At 31.6% G+C, this 19,784-nt stretch overlaps 1 protein-coding gene across 5 annotated transcripts in view; it reads right to left on the reverse strand.

Moving 5' to 3' along the window:
• LOC119616463 overlaps positions 1-19,784 on the reverse strand; it is a 40,753-nt gene that overhangs the window by 8,874 nt on the left and 12,095 nt on the right. For all 5 annotated transcript variants that reach the window (XM_037972846.1, XM_037972841.1, XM_037972827.1 and 2 more), the window contains exons 3-4: positions 9,057-9,561; positions 1,429-1,602 (exon numbers count right to left, since the gene is read on the reverse strand). In XM_037972846.1, coding sequence (XP_037828774.1) covers positions 1,429-1,602; positions 9,057-9,561 — 679 coding nt within the window. The remainder of the gene's footprint in view (positions 1-1,428; positions 1,603-9,056; positions 9,562-19,784) is intronic.

The following is a 19,784-nucleotide window of genomic DNA, read 5'->3' on the forward strand; positions in this document are numbered from 1 at the left end:
CCTATGGTTCGACCTTAACGAGAGCAGGACGAGTAGCCTCCTAAAAATAAGCAAGTCTGAGGTTAGTATGATGGTATTCCGAGTGGTTTATCGGTACAGCTATACAAAATTGTTCCTGCGGATTCAACATATAGAGAGGACAGTGAAAATCTGGATCACTTTCTTGGCCATTGTCAGTGTTTCGCCGAAGTTGGAACCAAATATCTTTGGTGTGGTATTATTCGGGATATAACATCCCTCACCAACACTGATTGGAAAATTCTTAGGAATTACATCCAGGAAACTGAGTTTGTGAACATTGGACGATAAAACATTTAGTGAATTTTAATTTCATTAAACATTCATATCAATTTTGCTCGAAACGACTTATTTAGATTATGCCAGTCTTGTAGTAAATGAGTGACATGTGCTACATCCTCTTTTCAACCTAACTACAGCTTTGGTTGTTCTGTTCTGACAGAACGATATCCTGTTTTCTTTGTTCAGTTCAATATCAAAAATCGTCTTATGGCAATAAATTTAACATTCATATCGATATCGTGATAAGATTCAATATTTCCAAACAACATTAATCACTCTACGAGATTCTGTAGGTATCAGTTACTATTTTAAAAATAATGTTATATACATATTACAGGTGCTGTAGCTTTGGAGCATGTTGTTATTTTTTTATTAGAAAATTTCCAATGAATTAACATTAAAAAATTCAATATTTTTGCATTCAATGTGTATGAATAAGAAGAGTTTGTAAAAAAAGCATCTAAAGATATTCGCATGAAAATGAAGTTGAAACCAAAAAATGCTTAATGACGACTAATGTTTGAATTGCAATTTTCAATTTATTTTTTTAGTTCGTTAATTTTGCAAATACAGGTACATACTACGATTAGCAGAAGCAGCAGTTATCAATTAGATAAATGACGTCTGGTTGTATGCAAATCTATAATACGTGTATCTATTTATAATATAAATTTTATATAAATATTTATGTTTGTGTATTTAATGCATTATGTATGTATGTATGAGTAATTTTAAGCAAATATACATACTGTAGTATGTATGTAATTAATATACAAGATACAAACATACATATGCATGTATGTAGTTATTTGTACATTATTTATTTTGTATAATTTTTAATATGGCGCACGTGCAATTATTGTTTCTGCTGTCATGATGATTATTTACAATGATGACAGATATACGTACATACATACTTATGTATGTATGTACATATGTATGTATATATTTATGTAAGAGTATAAATATTACATAGAATATTTTATTATGGGAAAAAGTCATTGTATGAAATTGCATTTCATTTAATTTCATTAAATAAAGTGCAAACAACAAATGAACAAATGTTGTAGTTGTAAAGGAATTAATAATGAAATTAATACTAGAGGAAGATTACAAAAGCAAATGTACCTGGTGATGATTTATATTGTGCCTGCAGGACATAACGTGGGCGTTCTTCGCCAGCAATAATTTCCTTTTGTGTCATACGTCTTTCTGGCGAACTGGTGTGTATGGGCAATAGAGCAACAGCTGGTACACCCAAAGGTGCTTGCAGATCCTCTTGACATTGAGGTGAATTGCATTCTGAAAATGAATATGAATAAGAAAATATCAATTAAATAAACTAATTACTACTTGTTGTTTGTGTATAGATAAATATTAAAGAAATATATGTACGAATAGAATTTAGCTCTTTTAGTTCAAGTGATATTTAGATTAATATTAAATTCGAGACAATTCTCGATTTTTTTATCACATAATTGATTAAATAGAAAGTCCATACCTTACAACACTTTTTAGGTGTAAATTTTTGGTTGTATCTGAAAGAAAGTAATTTTCTTAAGTGGGTTTTGTATGTGGGCTAGGATCAAATGAAGTACGATCATTAAGATATTTGGTATGATAATCATGATCATTATTTTCAATATTTAACATGTAATAAGCTCAAACCCGAATTCAGCGGGTTCGGTTATAATGCGACTAGGGGAAATTATTTACCGATTTCAACAATTTTCGATAAGCTTAGTTAGTTACCTTGTTGAATCTTCTCCCATCTTGATGTTATTGCAATCCCTGGGAAAAGAAGTGCTACCAGTACCGCTAGTCTATCGGGACTGTAATCAAACGTATCCCCGTCCTTTCCTTGGAATTATTTGACATTTACGGGCTCTATCCGGTAGCCCACAGGATAGAGCTTTAGATGTTGTCCTGTACCGGTTATTGGCTCAAACCGGCAAAGGAGACAATGCCCAAAAATTTAGGTATAAATTCTCATAGCTCCACCTCGAAGCACCTCTAAAAGGAAGTGATCAATTTCACCACCTCAAATATTGGCTTTGTAATCGATGGGGCTAAAATTCCCGTTAAACACATTCGACAGCTCATGTCACTGAAATTCTGCCTCCATTTTCCTTGATAATCTTTTTCACCTTGGTGTTATTGTAATCCAGGGGAAAAGAGGTGCTATCAATACCTCTACTTTGGCAGGACTATAAACTGTTGGTTTTAAGTGTATTTTCGGCCTTTCTTTAAAGAGGTCCCTTCGGGGAGCATGAGGTGGCTATGGTTTTAAGCCCAAACTCGCAGAAAGATAATGTTGGTTAAAAAACTTATGCATTCGGGATTATTTCTGTGCTGTTGCCAAAAAGAGACAATCTAGAGTGAGAGTGCCAGATATTTTTATCAAAGAGTGGTAATGGATATAAGTTATCTTATACAAGTGATACCATTGAGTTTCTCTTCCTTGTCAGGGTATGTTCAAGGTTTAATCTATTCATACCACATTTATCACAGTGTGTTCTCTGTAAGTAAGAAAAAGTTATCGGCTTATTTGATGGATTCATAATTGGGTCTACCGATTACGTTTCTAGGAGCAGTTGCCGAATCAACAGGGGCCATCCCATCTGCGTGGTTGTAAACGGAAGTGATGTTTTTGCTTCTCCGAAGTAAAGCAATGCGGCAACAATGGTTAGAGATAAGATACCTCGAGTACTTAAGTAAACTGCTTATACATGGATCTCAGAAACACAAAGGGGCGATGGTGAGTCGTATAACAAGCTCACCATCCTGAATAAAGTAATGCACTTCGATTTGATATACTTTGTTAGCAACGTTTACCCGAACACACAGACGGACGATTTCTATACTTTAAGATGGATATACATATGACTAATATTTGTGTGTATTACAAATATCAGCACAAACCCAATATGCCCTTCCTAATAAAGTGGTGTAGGGTACAAATAGAATATAACTTGTCAAAACAAGTTGACATGTTCGTGCGTTTGTGACGCTTGGAAAAGTAGAAAAGAGTTTCAATGGTCTCCACCAAGCTATTAACATTCAGAGTGTTGAATGATCTCCACCAGGGTAAAAACCGTTGAGTATTCTATGGTCTTCCCCAATCAAACATAACCTCACTTTGAGGTGATACTAAAGCAAGCAGTTAACGCAGACAACGCATAATTTTGAAAAGTTATACGAATTAATACCAGTGTAAGCGAGACGCAAAACTGTCGATTGATTTCTAAAGTTTTGCGCCTCGCAAACCGGTACACAGTGGGACAAAATCGGATTTTTTGCAAATAAATCTGGCAATTCTATACGGCTGGTCCGATCAGATACTATTGGGCGTAGCCAAGGAGTGCGTATAACAAACATACATAACATTGGAAATGTATCAATACTTCTACATTTTTATTACTTACGCATATTTAGTGTTAGGTCCCAGCAGCCAGCAGTTTGGGGGGATAGTCCCGAACTAGATATTTAACTTATTTTTGTAATCTATGGAGTCATGATTGATTTCCCTTTAAAACAATAACATGTTAAAAAAAGCTAGTCATTTGGGTGTTCGGCACTGTCCCCCTGAACGGCATGGGGTACTTTCTTGCTAAAAGGGAGCTAGATACTGCTGACAAAAAGTCGGACTACTTATTATAATTTGGTTATATTTTCAAAGGTATTATTGTATAAGGATGTATGTACATTAGGGTCATAACTAAAAGTAGGCACTATCACTACCAGGTAGACAGTAGTGATCTAATAAAGAAAACATTTTACTTGTGTCATTTGGGTGCAAAACCGTACTTTTTATACTCTATGTGGAATGGAATTGTATAAAAGCTATACCCTAATGTACACAAAAAACAAATTCATTTCCTAAAAAAATAAATTAAAAATGTCAAAACTAAATTTTTGTTTATAGACTTGTTGATTATACATAGTACATAAACCTTATTACTATTCGTCCACCCAACTCTGCTCTTTAATATACGGAATTATGGTTGAAGGATTTCAAACTATTTACAACACAACAACAACAAAAAATATTTTATTAAATTTGTCTTTTTTCAGTTTGAATGACAGCTACTGCTGATGCCGTTAACAAAATAACAACTCACAAATATTCTATGATGTCTGCGCTTTGCTGCTCCATAAGGGGTGGAATTAATTATCAATTAAATCGTTCAGTCAGACAGTCAGTTAGTTAGTCAATCAGTCATTGTATAATTTAAAAATTTATTATTTAAAGGGATTGGTCGGACGCACAATAGCTATAAAGGTAAATCAGAAGTACATAAGTTTATTCTGTCTTTGTTTTCTTTTATTATTATTTTTTATTTATTAATAAATGTTACGGTTCGTTGATATTGGCAACATACAATTTTATTATTGACGTCATTCTTAACAAATCGGGAATGTTAAATGATTGTTATTAAAACAAAAGAACAAGAAAAATATAATAAAAAAGAAATGAACATAAAATAAAAACCATTGAAAATAATTTTTTTTGGCACAGATGATCTCAATTGTTGGAATGAAGTAATCGAAATTGAAGGAATTTTTATATAATTTCTTTTATTTTTTTTAATATTGCAGAAAATCAGAAAATTTTTGCAACAAATTTGTTCCGAAACATCTCGGTTTTGTTTTGGCCAATTTTTAATTAGTTTGTTTAGCAAAGACTTTGGTATAATTATGAAAGAAAAATGTTTGGGAAACACTGTGAGAGCTAGCTTTTAATATGTATTTCCATGTTACGAAAGAATATTTAAACGCACATACATTTATATATTTGTAAGTTTATGTATGTATGTATATAAGTAGGTAAATATCTTAAAGATAATATTATTTTATGGACAATTATGTAAATGAGCATACATACACAACTCAATATACAATAATTCATATATGAAATGTTCAATCATTTGTGAACATTTTCGGGTGGTTTTGTCGTTATTCGTTACACATTAATGGAATTGAAATAATTTTATATTTTCTCGTTCGGGTTTATAAATGATTTACATTTATTTTTGGTTGCAATAAGTTTTGTTAAGCATGTAAAACCTGGAGTACCTGAGAACCTATAAAAGGGAACTTTTTGGTACTTTTTCGTTCTTCAAAATGTACTTTTTGCATTTTCTATAACATTGAACCTAGAAACATAAAATTAAGCATGTACGCCCCAGAGTAAATGTGAACCTATCAGGAGACTTTTTGGTACTTCAAAAGCTACTTTTTGAATTTTCTATAACATTAAACCTAGAAACATAAAATTAATCATGTAGGATGATCACGAAAAAATAATATCATATTGTGAATTTGTCTGTTCACTCTCTAGAAGGTGTTGCTATGGTATTTCTAATAGTTGCAAAAATTATAAAAAGTTATAACCCTTCTCAGCTTATAAACGCTTTAATGGTATGTATGTTTTCAATACCCAGCAGTTCGACAGAGTCAATGCATCCGAAAAAAACAGTAATTTCCACTAACGTCTAAACACTTGGTTGGCTCTCATTCGACTTTCGGCACGAATGTACTTTTTGTAAACGAGGGTGAAGATAATCGTCACTCCATTGTAAGCAAGAGAGGGAACACTGAAAAAACAAACTTAAGCTTTTTGTAACCTATGGGGTGACGATTGACTTCCTCGTACGACAAGCACATGTTAAAATAGCTAGTCACCTGGACTGTCGGTGGCTAGCGTAACCATAAGTGGTAGGTTAAATAGGTAGTTCGGGGCTGTCTTTCCAACTTCTGGGTATTGAATGCCGAAGTGCTTTACATGAACAACTGCCGTGTTGGCCTTATTTCACGGTGGTCTTTTTCAACCACCGGGTGAGCTAATTTGACGACTCACTACTACTGCATTGTGTATCTTACCGCAGGTGGCAATTTTTTTACATGGCCGTGCCGGTCCATGTACAAGCACTTTGCTCAAGAGTCTAGCTATCTAATTTCTGACCATTGCTGTCCCGTTGCTTAACTTCCGAGACCGAAGTAGACCGGTAGACCGACTCATTTCCAACGTTTACAACAGCACCCAACAAAATCAGTCCTTTAAACGTCACTTTGTCTTCCCGCGAATTTGGATTTAAATCACAGCCACTACGTGGATTCCGAACTCGCCACCCGAAGTGCCAGATTATGTGGTTCTCTGGTTCAACCTCATGTCAAATCTTTCCAAGGAAAGTCCGAGGAGTGAATTGACATTACCAGTTTATAGTTCCGGCAGACTAGAGGTACTGGTAGCACCTCTATACCCCGGGGTTGCATTACACCAAGATTGTATCTTCATCAAGGAAACAGTATTATAAAGTGAATGAATTAATCAGCCGATAACGTAGAAAAAAGATATCATAAAGACAGTATTCATATAAAAATTGTCCTAACCAGAATAACTACCGGTTAAACAATAACCGGAAGTTGTAAAAATGGGAGCAATAATGATTAATATTATATAACAATGAACCTTTAACCAAATCAAAATCAAACATTTCGCAAATATATGTATAATAGAACTAAACAGTCATTTTAAATGTAAACGTGCATCCTTCGCATCCATACATCATCTTATCCATAAATTATGGTTGATGTTTGCATTTATTACGCAATTTGCAAACGTAGTCGTCAGTCATATGTAAATGAAGTTCAAAAAAAAAAACAAAAAATAAGCCACAACTCTTAAAGTTGTCTTGAGCTTTTTTTCTTTTTTCCCATTGTGTTTGGGTGGTTTTGAGATGAATCACAACATTTAATATGTATGTAAAGTCGAGCATAATGAATTCAAACACTGTAGGAAAGGTTTAAGAGGCACTCTGTATGCAGAGGCGTCTAACTGTGGACGGACGTACGGACACATAACACGTAAAATTATGTGTGAATATGTATGTAACACATGCTAAAATACACACATAGAAACCAATTGGGTAAAATTTGTTGTCAAAAGCCATTAGAGTCACCCCAGACTAATTGCATCATTGCCAGTCGGTATATGCACACAGTATAATTGTGAAAATGAATGGTTGAAAGGGTTGGTTGGGGACGTCAGAAGAATTGTTTTGCATGGATGGAAAGTTTTACACCTAAAACAGACATCAAATGAGTGCAAGTGGACTGTAAATATGGGTAAATGGGTGGCACAGTGATGACATGTTTGCCTTGTCACACATTTGTCAGATTGTTTTTTTTTTCTGTTTTTGTATTTTTTAATGTCCTGACAAACATTCTACTTAACACAACCACACAAGTTAATTCTCATCAAAATTCTTTCCTCGTCATTATGAGTATTTAACATTCACATTTTGCAACATTTTGTATTTAAATACATATTTTTTTTAAATACATATTTTTTTGCAAAGCAAACTGGCTGTTGCGGATTTGAATAATAAAAAACCGAGTTTATATTCGTATATTATGCTTTCTGAGCGTTGGTTATGTTTATTATATGATAAATGAAATCATAGGCTGACTTCATGCAATTTTAGTAGAAAAAATAAATTCGGCCAAAAAATCTTTTCATTTTATAACAAACAAAGTTTCGTAAACATTAGATTTACTTTCGATATAGGTGTAATGTGCATATATTGGAATCTAATCATTAGGATTTATAAGTTTTGATCGGTTTACAGAAGTAAAATTTTAAGTTAAAGAAATAAAACTGAAGAAAACATTTTTAAACGATTTAAAAACATAAAACATTTGTTTAGATCTTTCTAGCTTTCAATTTGAAATATCCAGACCAGTCTTATGTATATGTACTGATAGTCAAGTTGCTATTAAATACCTAATCGATGAGTAGTACTTAGGGATGCCAATCCCGAACCCCGGGACTTGCAAAATAAATCCCGGGATTTTTTCGGGATTAGGATATCCCGAATCCCGGATTTGTTATAAATTTTTTTTTTTAATTCTTTTTTGGGCCATAATTTCTTGTTTTTATTTAGGAAGTATGTATGTAGTTACCAAATTTCTGAAATTATGATATTCTAAAAGTTTTTATTTAAGAATTGGAATTAATTGGATTGCTTTAATTTAAAATTATCTTCTGTCGATTAATTTCCACAAGATTAAACAATTCTCTTCACAAACATGAAGATTTAAGATTTTCGTGTATAAAATAATTAAAATTATGTAATCCCGAAATCCTGGGATCCCGAAAAATCCCAGTCCTGTTTGGCATTCCTAGTAGTACTACACATAAAAACTAGTCAATGAATAAAATGAGTAGTCAGGGTGAAATTCCTCTCTCTATAAAATGGGTTAAGGCCATTGATCAGAACAGCACATTTATATGGCTAGTAGCACCTTACGACCTAGAATGGACTCGATTCTAACCGCTTATTTTCATGATCGTCGCATATTTCAATTAGGTACTCTTGTGTCTGTTAATACTTAGAATACATGCTAGAAACATTTGAACATGATAATACAAAATTCAGGTTGCTCAACTTCTGAGTTATTATCCTGCAACTTGAAGTTGAATGTTACCAGTTATTAAGATGAGCTTTATTGTGATCTAAAGTTCATAGAGAGTTATAGTTATTGTCTCAGTTTCTCTCTGACATCAGAATCGGACTATATAGTATTTAGTAAAAATACTTCGCCAACTGAGCCTCTTTATAATATAAAAAGGTCCGATTAACTAAATCCGAATCATTCCATGTTACATCACTTAATAATAAGATTGTGTAGAAAACATTAACCGAAAAAAATAGAACCCGAGAGTAGAAATTGTTAATAAAAACATAATTTACCTGTATCCTGCTGTAATTGTTTGGCCGCACATTCTGCGCATTCGGCACACTCAGTACACACACCCTGTGTATCGTCATCTGGTGAATGCTGTTGTGTTGCAGCACTTTGGTTCATACTATTGTTACTGGCAACGGTTGTTGCAACAACAGAAGCAGCACCTGCTGCTGTGGCTGACGGTGTTGACGATGATGAAGATGTCAGTGGTGAGGATGTTGATGATGCCGTTGATGATGATTGTTGATTTACAGATGCTGCTGATGCTGGGGTAGCAGTAGCTGGTGGTGGTGGAGGCGGGATTTGTGAATTATTTCGAGCTGCCAGCATGGCTGCACGTTGCTGTTGCAAACGTTGTATAACTTGTAATTGCTGGAGGTGTTGAGCACCAAAGATGTGTCCGCTCAAAGCACCACCAAGTGTATTTTTCAAGCCATTATCTTTGTAGCCGTCGGGAGGACTTAGAGCAGCTTCGTCAACAAACTCAATGGGTGGTGCATATTTAGGACTCTGTAATGATAATGAAACAAAACAACAAATAAACATTTGTTTTAATTATGTCATCATTTTTGTATGTTGCAGGTGTGTGTGTTTTTTGTCATAATTTACAAACACATTTAACATTTTATTATTCGTCCTACTGCTGCTACTAGACACTTCGAGCTTTAAGTATAAAACTAATTTAAATAATGTTGTAAAATAAGTTCTCTTTCATATTTGTTTGAGTGTGTGTGAAGAAATACATGAATGAATGAATTTCTAAAGTATTTTCCATTTTTCTTTATTACCTTCAATTTTAATTGAAAAAAGTATAATGAAAGCTATTTATTCTTCAATTTAAGTAATAATAAATATGAATACATACTTATAATGACAGTTAATACGGAATGTATTAATATTCCAAGGAATCGCCGAAACAAAACGGACTTAAACATATTATATAATATAACATTTGTTTATTTAAACTATTTTATTAAAAGTTTAGTTCCAAATTGTATTCATCTTTTAAAACTTATACAAAAAAAACAAAATTACTATCAAAAAAATAAATAACAGAAATATGTAACATAGTTGTCTTCTCTGCTTATCATAGTAAATTGTATATCTAACTTAAATGTTGGCGAATTTGCCAATTTGGCTTAGTTTCAATAATTGTTTATGAAATTCAATGTAAAGTTGTGTAAATTGGAACAAACAAATTTGAGATTTAAACTATATTATACAACTAGTTTACAACATATTGTAAAGTAACTTTTTAATTTTATATATATTTAATGTAAAAAGCTTTTCATTCTAGAAACTTGTTTGAAAATAATTTACTATAAAGTTTACAATAGTCTTAAGTTTAAACGATTAATTTCAAAACCCTAACTAAAAGTTACATTCACATATGGACATAAATTTCAGTTAAGCCGTGTTCAAACCTGTTAAATATTTGACAATAGTGCCGCGACCACAAAAAAAATTTTATATGTGTGAATGAAGAAGGCTCCTCCACCGTTTGGACCCCATATTCCTTTTTATAAAAAACTCTTGGTATTAATGCCTCCTGGACGTAATTCCAATGAATTTTCCAATCAGTGTTCGTGAAGAATGTTTATCCGCAATAATATCGCTCCCAAGGTATTTGACTCTAATTTCAACGAATGCCTGACAGTAGCAAAGAAAATGCTCCAAAGTTTAACTGTCCTATCTACATGCTCTGCATTCATTTGAATCCGCACTTCCAATTTTGTACAGCTGTTTCCGTAATTCTGTGTGTCCACTCAGAATACATAACATCATACTAACCTCAAACTTGTTCATTTTGAGGAGATTTCACGTTTTGCTCCCATAGGAACATCCAAAACTTTATCACCTGATATCGCACCAATTGGCTGTCGGTAAATATTTTAAGCCCTGTGTTTTGCCCTGTCCACTTTGTCCCATATTTTGTGTTTGGTATACGATCAGGTAAGTCCGATGATTAAGGTCGAAGTTCTTTACGTGAATACCTGCCGTGTTGGCATATTTCTCTGAACATACCTGGACAAGGAACGAAAATTCAATGGTATAAAATACGTTTCATTCATCAACAAGCCCGGGGGCACGTTTCCTTGATTGTGTATAGCCTTCATATGTGTCAAGTATACATTGATGACGTATCCTATAACCGTTTTTGGCCAGTTCGCCTAAAATTGCGTGCCGCCTCATATCTTAAATATGTTTCAATGGGTGGTATATACAGCAACGTCTACAGAGCAAACTCATGGCACCACTTATACCCAAGCAGCAATTTTATAAAGCCAATGTATCATAGTAGGACTAAGATCCCATTTCATGCCTATAGCTATCCTACATACTGCCCAGCACAGATGTTCTTTCTTGATCCTATCCTCTATGCGGTGTCTCCATTTTAATTTCTGGTCAAGGATTACACCTAAGTACTTAACTCTCTCTGTCTGTCACCGGTATTTTCTTGCCCTGGAAACAGGGTTCAGTACACTTATAAATGTTTGTCTTTCTTCGAAAAGTCAGATTTCTGACTTCGCCAGGTTAATATGGAGACCTTTCGGTTAAGCTCAGATCAAGGCCGTATTCAGAGTCTCCTCAGCTCTTATACACAAGTAATTTTGATATTTTCCCATTAGAAGTATTACGACATCATCTGTATAGCAGAAAGGTCTAAGTCCTTTCCCGGTTAGGATCTTAGGAGGCTATTAATCGTGGTAACCAAAATTAAAGGGGACAAAATGCCAAATGGTGTAATGCGAAATACCCTTTTTCTGATAGTTATATAATACATTTCGCAGCTTATCCATCTATTCCTTAGCATGCAACTGATCCTGTTACGGAGCACCTGGTCAAAATAAAACTGGACTAAGGATTGGATAAGAGTATCAGTGTACACGTTATGGCTCCTTCGATGTCAATGCATACAGTTTGCTATCGAAGGATTCGCCTAAATTAAATGTTCAACTATTTCTTCTTACAGTAATTCTAAATAAAAAACTTCTACATAAAATGTTTTACAAATAAAACCTTCGATTTTATCGACTACAACAAGTATCGCTATAAAATATACAACAAGGACACAGTGTTAATAAATAGAATACGATCATAAACATTATTACTTGCATTAACTGCACAACATCCTACTTTTAAACGTCATCATCATTACAATCATTACAGACAATGTATGTTCACACTTACACATTAAATACTATTTACGAACTCTGTATTCAGTACTGAATGTTACATAAAAACTAAACACATAAATCACATACGACTCAAGAAACTTTTCTCAAGAAATTAAGTTTATGTGCTGATTTTGGTGTTGTAAGGCGAAATAGAAAACACTGAAAGAAAAATGTTAATGCAAACAAAAAAAAAAACATATTTTTTGAAACTTTTTAGCATCGACAATAATGATGTTTTTTGATGTCAATAATGATGATGACGACAACAACGAAAAGGGGTCGATACAGGGATAAGAGGTGACCCTTCAAACATTTAGAAGACAAAACTATTGCGCATCATCCCAGACGCCACGTCAGAAACACTTCTGGACGATTGTCAGACGAGAACGCACATTTTACAAAAACAAAATACATTGATTTCGAATTTTCGTCTTCTAGAAATACACTTTTAAGTTACTTCCGGATGATAGTTAGAAGAGTGCATCCATTTTGCTTAAACAAAAAACCATGACTGTTGAACTTTTTTCATCTGGAAGTATACGTTTTAGTGACTTCTGTATGAGAGTTGGGTGAGAACACACATTTTACAATAACAAAATACATTGTTTCCTAATTTGTGTCTTCTTGATTTGTATGTTTATGTCACTTCTGGAAGACAGTTTGAAGAGTGTTCAGATTAATGTTGTATTTTATTCATCTGGAAGTGTGGATTTTAGTCACTTCTGGACGATTGTCAGACGAGAGCATACATTTTACAAAAACAAAATACATTGATTTCTAGTTTTCGCCGTCTGAAAGTATAGTTTTAGGTTACTTCCGTATGAAAGTAAGAAGAGTACAAAAACAAAAAAATATAAATACTCCATTTTTTAGCGTGAACGCGAAAAAAATAAAAATAAATAATGCAGAAATTTAGCTAAGTTCAGTGATGTTTTGCGTTTTGTCCAGTCATGTTTAGTTTTAATTATTCATTGTTAAACTTAAATGAGTTATTGAATTTAATGTTCATAGAAAAATAGTGTAATTATTATAATGTGAATCTTAAGTAATAAAAAACAATATGACAGTGTTGTGTTAAAAGTCAACTGTTAATAAACATTTAAGAAGGTTTTGTTAATTGGCGAAGTTTATTAAATATATACCAAAAAGTAATTATCTTCAAGGATTATATAAATTAAATTAAAAAGTAAGTTGTCATATTTTACATTAAAATACTATTTTAGGAATAAGTTAACAACTCTAAACGGCTTCCATTTCCATTATTTTTAAACGAAGTCTAATATGTTTAATTAAAAATGTTTTTATATTAAATTTCGTATCTCTCTTAAATGGTTTAGGAGTTATAAGCATTTAAAGACTTTTTCACGTTGTACGTTTTTTAAACTATTAGCGCGTTTAGGTCCTGTTTCTAGATTACGTATGATCACTTTGAGCTAAAATTTTATTTGTATTTCATTATTGTAACAAAAACAAAATACATTAAAATTTTTACTTAAAGTATTCAAACGCTATCTGGAATCATTATATTGAAATTAATACTACTGTTTTATACATAAATTATTTTTTGACTTGGGTCACTCGACACGAAATTGCCCATATAAGATATTTAATATTGAAATCAGATATTTTTAAACCCACCTTTTTTAAATAAATACAATTTTATTAATTTTCATATAGCTTTGGATTTAATTATTCTAATTATAGGTACTTTTTTAGTTATTAACACCAGGTCTTTCTATGACCTATCATATGATACTAATATTCTTAATATTGAGCATGCCGTTCCCAAGATATTAAACCTAAGTAGATAGTTTTTGAACGTGTATAACTCCTTAATTAGAAGAGAGCAAAATAGTATTGCAGTATTAGTGTTAGTGACTGTAAATAATTTTAAAAATAATCCATGGCTCAGTAATTTCCAATCTTTATAGATGGTTTAATTCCAAGTTATTTAAAAAATGTTCATGAAAGTTAATGTTTTTATTGATTAAAAACAATAAATTAATTAATTAATTTTTAATTATTTTATTTTTTTAGAAAGTAGTAGCTAATATTGTACCCCCCATTAAAATACTTCTAACCGAATTAAAATATAAAAAAGGGATCTGGTAAGTTATATATGTCTTATTTCATCACGCGGTTCCATTAAAAATGTCGATTATTTGCAGAAAATGTAAAAAATGGATCTGACAGTTTAAACTTTGGTGGTAAATGTATTGGACATAAGAGAATCCTATTTTATTGCTTCCTAAAGTATAACAGGTAATTTCAATAAATACAAAAGTATGTATATTCAATATTAATTATAACATTATTTGTATTTATTTTGTTGAAGGATTAATGCGTTCCAAAATATAACTTTTACAATTTGATGGATTGATCATAAAATTTATGAAGAATTACAAAAATATTCAACGTTTTACAATTTTTGGAAGTATACCAGTCAGCAGTTGGAATATTAATAAAGATTTCCTGAAAATTATCTTATTATAAGGTAATTATTCTAAATTTTTGATACATATGTACATTAGACCGACCCACTTTGTATGGAAAGCAAAAACGTGTTTTTGTTACCCCTCTCAAAATGTTCCTTTCTTTGTTTTATGATGATTCCCAAAATATTTTAAGTCTAGGGATGACCGTTCGTGAGCTGGACCAAATTAAAAAAAGGTATTTTGGAATTATTTTTTTTTAAATTTTTGTTTGTTTTGAAACAAAATATCCAATACGGGGTATCGTTTAAAAGGTATTTTAAAGCCGCGTCCAACGATGTATTAATCATAAATAACCATATGCTTATAATTGTCATATTCCAAAATATTTAAAACTGTTATGTTTTTCACTAAGAAAAACGCGCACAACTAGACTTGTCTTCAAAAAACCTTTCAACTGATACCACATACTATATATATTGTTTAAGAAATGCTGTATAATTTAAAACAAAATAACTAAAAAGGGACTTTTTTGTAACCGGTTCAGCTCACGAGCGGCCATCGAGAGACTAGGAATATTTTGGGAACCATTATAAAACATAACAAAGATTTTTTGAAGCTGGGTTAAAATATTTAATTTAACATGAAGAATCGTGTTCCCATACGATATTTTCTTTAAAACTGTCCAGCTCACGAATGGACAACACTTAACCGAAAATATTTTGGGTAACATCATATTACATAAGAGCGAATATTATGAGGGGGGTAACTCAAGCACCATTTTTTGTGAGTCGGTCTAATGTACATATATTACTTTTTTTGTTAAATCAATTATATTTTCTACTATTTTAATTTTACTTATTTCAATAAAAACTATAAAATTTCATTTTATTTAGATTTATTTTTATAGATTTTATTTTGGTGAGTATACAAATAGAAGAAGAGAAAACTCATCTTCTAGAAGACGAGAATACTCATCTCCTAGAAGAAGAGAAAACTCATCTTCTAGAAGATAAGATAGGAACACTTCTAGATGATACCAAGTAGTCACTTCAAGAAGTGACTTCCTAGTTACATCTAGAAGAGTCTTTGGCAATACCTTACTTCCAAGAGTCATCTAGAAGTTTCTTCTGTGGGTCTTCCAGAAGTATCTTCCACGTTACTCTTAGACGTTCCCCAGCTCGGCATCAGTTCTTCCCGACTGGTGACAAGAATTCTTATACTTCCGCAACATCGCTGGCGAGCTTTTAGCACGTTTGGAAGTTTCACACGGGTAACTTCCGCAATAGAAAATGTTTGTAGGGGATTCTTGCCATAAATTTATACACTAACACCCACAAATAAGCACACACATACACATTTAGACTTACAAATAGAAATAAACACATGAAAAATAACGAGTGTTAAGGACTTTTGTACGTTAAAAATTTATATGAAGACAGACAAATACATATGCATGTATATATTTCGTCTACAAACATGTAAAGGATAAATCATGATGATGATGTTGATGCCTAAAAATAAGAAGAAGAACTAAATAAAGAAGGCTGCTGTTCAATTTTTTATATTATGTATGCGAAAAAAGTTCATTTTCATTATGTATAGAGGTTTTTTCGCATTTTATGTTTTTTTTCCAAATGCTTAGAAATCTAGCTGTATTAAAATACTTTGTTGGTATTAATGTTGAAGGACTTTTTCATTTTACGAATACTTCATATACAAAATTGCTATTGTTTTCATGTTTTTTTCTCCAAAAGGTCCTTGTCCGCACCAGTAGTTGTTAGAATTATATGATGGTGTCAATGTATGTGTGTGTGTTAAATGTGAGAAAATGTATGGAAAGAGACAGGCTTTGTTAGCAAGTCTAGTAATTGTTTCAATAACTTATTCAAAAGCAACAAAAATAATCAAATAATAATAATGATTATAATGACTAAAATGTTCTTGTTTCATTTACTAGTTTTGCAATTAAGTTAACTTCAAACAAGAGCTTTTAATTATCATTAAACACTCGATAAAATAACAAAAAAAAAAAAAAAAACAGATTAAATATTATCGATTAGTTTGGAACAATGAAATGGGCACAAACTAAGTAAGAGTTCGCTTAGAAACATTTTCGACGGGAATTCGATAGAAAAATTAAAAAAATTGACGACAATAAATTAAGTCTAATAGAATAATTACCAAAATTATACATATTTGATTGGCGAATGAACAAACAGACGCACAAAGAGATTTAAAATACATACTAATTGAAACTGAGATAGATAGATGGTTAGAAGTTATTTGCTAAACCAAGCATTACGCTTTTCCCTAAATCTTTAGAATTCAAATCACTAACTTATCGCTGGTCTAAGCACGGCTTGAGCTCGTCGGAATGGGGGTGGTTCTTTCCACTAGGTTTGTTCACATTTAAAAAGTTTCGTGCCGGGGAAAATACATGTAACATTGGGCAGAACACTTAGGATGGAAAACCAATTGAAGCAGACGGACTTGCGACAGTAGAATTCATGTCATATGCCACTGAAGGTTATGATTTTAGGTTGAGGACTGAGATGGACTTGTCCTCGAAGGTTGCCCTCCCCTAGTATGACGTGTTGCAGTCATCCTTTACTTCCGGTCACCTTGGTCATCGTTTTCTAGAAGTCCCTTATCAAAATAATACCTTGATTTGATGACTTACAAAAAATATATTTGTAAATCAGTGTTGTAAGTACAGTGTTGTAAGTACGGTATGTAGTAGTCAAGTACTACTACATACCGTCTGTACGTAACCTATTACTAGAAGGAGTCTAGTAATGGCTTACGAATAATATATTATGTAAGTATGTACTTACTTTTTAGCCTTAAGATATTGTTTTCGATATTTGTTTTTAATACAAAAACTAATATTTTTGGGAAAACTTATAACAAACACTTAACTTGTTATTTGAAGGGGATAAGTAAGTACTTACCTAACTCCCTATTTGTAAGGCAGAGTTGTAACATAACCACTTACTTTTTAATGACTACCACTTAACGTCTGCATTACTTTTAAGTACTGCAATAATTATTTATATATAATCAGAAACCGTGTCGTTTTATTGTATCGAGCGCAACTGCTTTTTACACACACAGAAAGAAAATAGTTTTTATGTGTGAAAGCCAGGGTTGGCAAATAGAATTTTCAAATTGTACAAAACAGCATTAACAATTGTACTTTTTTGATTCCATTTGTACCAAATCATTTGTTTTTTTTTTTTTTTTGGAAATTATATATCAATATAAAGTACTCTCAAAATTAACAGTTCATCTGTATCTATGGGCTAGATTAGTCATTAGACTAGTAAGTAAACAAGTCCATTTTGTCACCAGATTAGTCCATAGACTAATAGGGAGTCTATAGACTCCCTATGGACTACACAATAGAGTAGTCTATAACAGGGTTGGGGGGTAATGACTACATTTTCAAATACAATTACATTTGAAGTAATTGTAATTGAAGCTTTACCCATAAAAATTACTTGTAATTGTAATTGAAGTTTTTCCAATTATCCAATTATTTGTAATTGTAATTGAAGTTTTGACAATTACAATTACTTGTAATGGTAATTGAAGTTTTGCCAATTACAATTACTTGTAATTGTAATTGAAGAATTTCCAATTACAATTACTTGTAATTATGAATTTTGTTCCTTAAAATTACATGTAATTTATAATTAGTAATACCTTAATGACGATTACAAGTAATTTTAATTGGAAACTTCAATTATAATTACAAGTAATTGCAATTGGTAAAACTTCAATTACAATTACAAGTAATTGTACAATTACAAGTATTTGTAATTGGTTATTGCTCAATTACACATTACAAGTAATCGTAATTGACCATGTAATGAATTACTTTGTGTAATCATTACCCCCATGCCTGGTCTATAAACTAGACAATAGACTACTCTATATGCTAGACTAGATTATAATGTTATATATATATATTATTATATTATTATATATTAGTCCAAAGGCAAATACATAGAGATGTCTAGATAATAGAATAGCCTATAGACTATACTCTAAATACTACATAATAGGATAGTCGGTAAATAACCCAAGGGCTACTTCATAGACTAGTCCCTAGACTAATTTATAGACCAGACCATAGAAAATCATTAGACTACGCCAAAGTATAGTAAAATGTACATTAAAAGTCTATTCAAAATAGTCCTTAAAAGACCCTTAAAATTATTTAAAATCGGATAAAATAAGTCCTAAATAAATAATAAATAATTGTGAAAAATTATTACTCTGCATCATACATGGGAGTAGTTAATTATATCGACTATTTAATTGACGATTTCATTAGCATTAAATTGAAAAAAATTATAATTATTTTTTTTTTTTCATTAGCATTATTTTGTCTAATGCTTTTTAATGAAACGATTTCATTAGTAATTATTTAAAAAGAAATTTTCATTACCATTATTAAATGGATTTTAAAAATTTTCAAACATTAGTTCGAATTTCGAAATTAATTTCGAATATCCGAACATTATAATGTATTGTCATTAGGTGAAATCATGTACTTATACCAAATTTTAGCACATTAGAAGAACTAGTTTTAACAGCTTTAAAAATTTTTCGTACACGAGTTCAAATTTTCGAAAAATTTTTTTTAGTTTTTATGACACAGAGATTAATTTAAAAACATAAAAAAATTTTCGAAAATAACTTCGAATTTTCGAACTTAATTTCGAATATTCGAACATATTATTGTATTGTCATCAGATGTACCTATGACTGCTAAATTTCAGCCAATTTGGGCTATGGGAACTGGTTTTAAAAGCTTTCAAACCTCGAATCTTCGAAAAATTTTCCTGAATTCTTATCAAATATATTTTTCGACAATTATAAACACTAATTAAATTCGTTTTTGAAAATTCATTATCAAATTCATTACCATTATCAAAAATAGTTATAATGAAAAAAATATAATTTTCATTAAATGGTACTTAAAATATTTTTCATTAGCATTTTTTCTATAAATGGTAATGAAATTTTAATGCTTAATGAAAAATTCCCATGTATGCTCTGCATGTCTGGTTGTAATTTTTTTCAGGTTTCTAAATAATATGAGAGAATATAA

This window comes from Lucilia sericata, unplaced genomic scaffold (genome assembly GCF_015586225.1).
Source record: "Lucilia sericata isolate MDLA Ls3-8-SP2 unplaced genomic scaffold, ASM1558622v1 Contig000003F_arrow, whole genome shotgun sequence".
NCBI lineage: Eukaryota > Metazoa > Arthropoda > Insecta > Diptera > Calliphoridae > Lucilia > Lucilia sericata.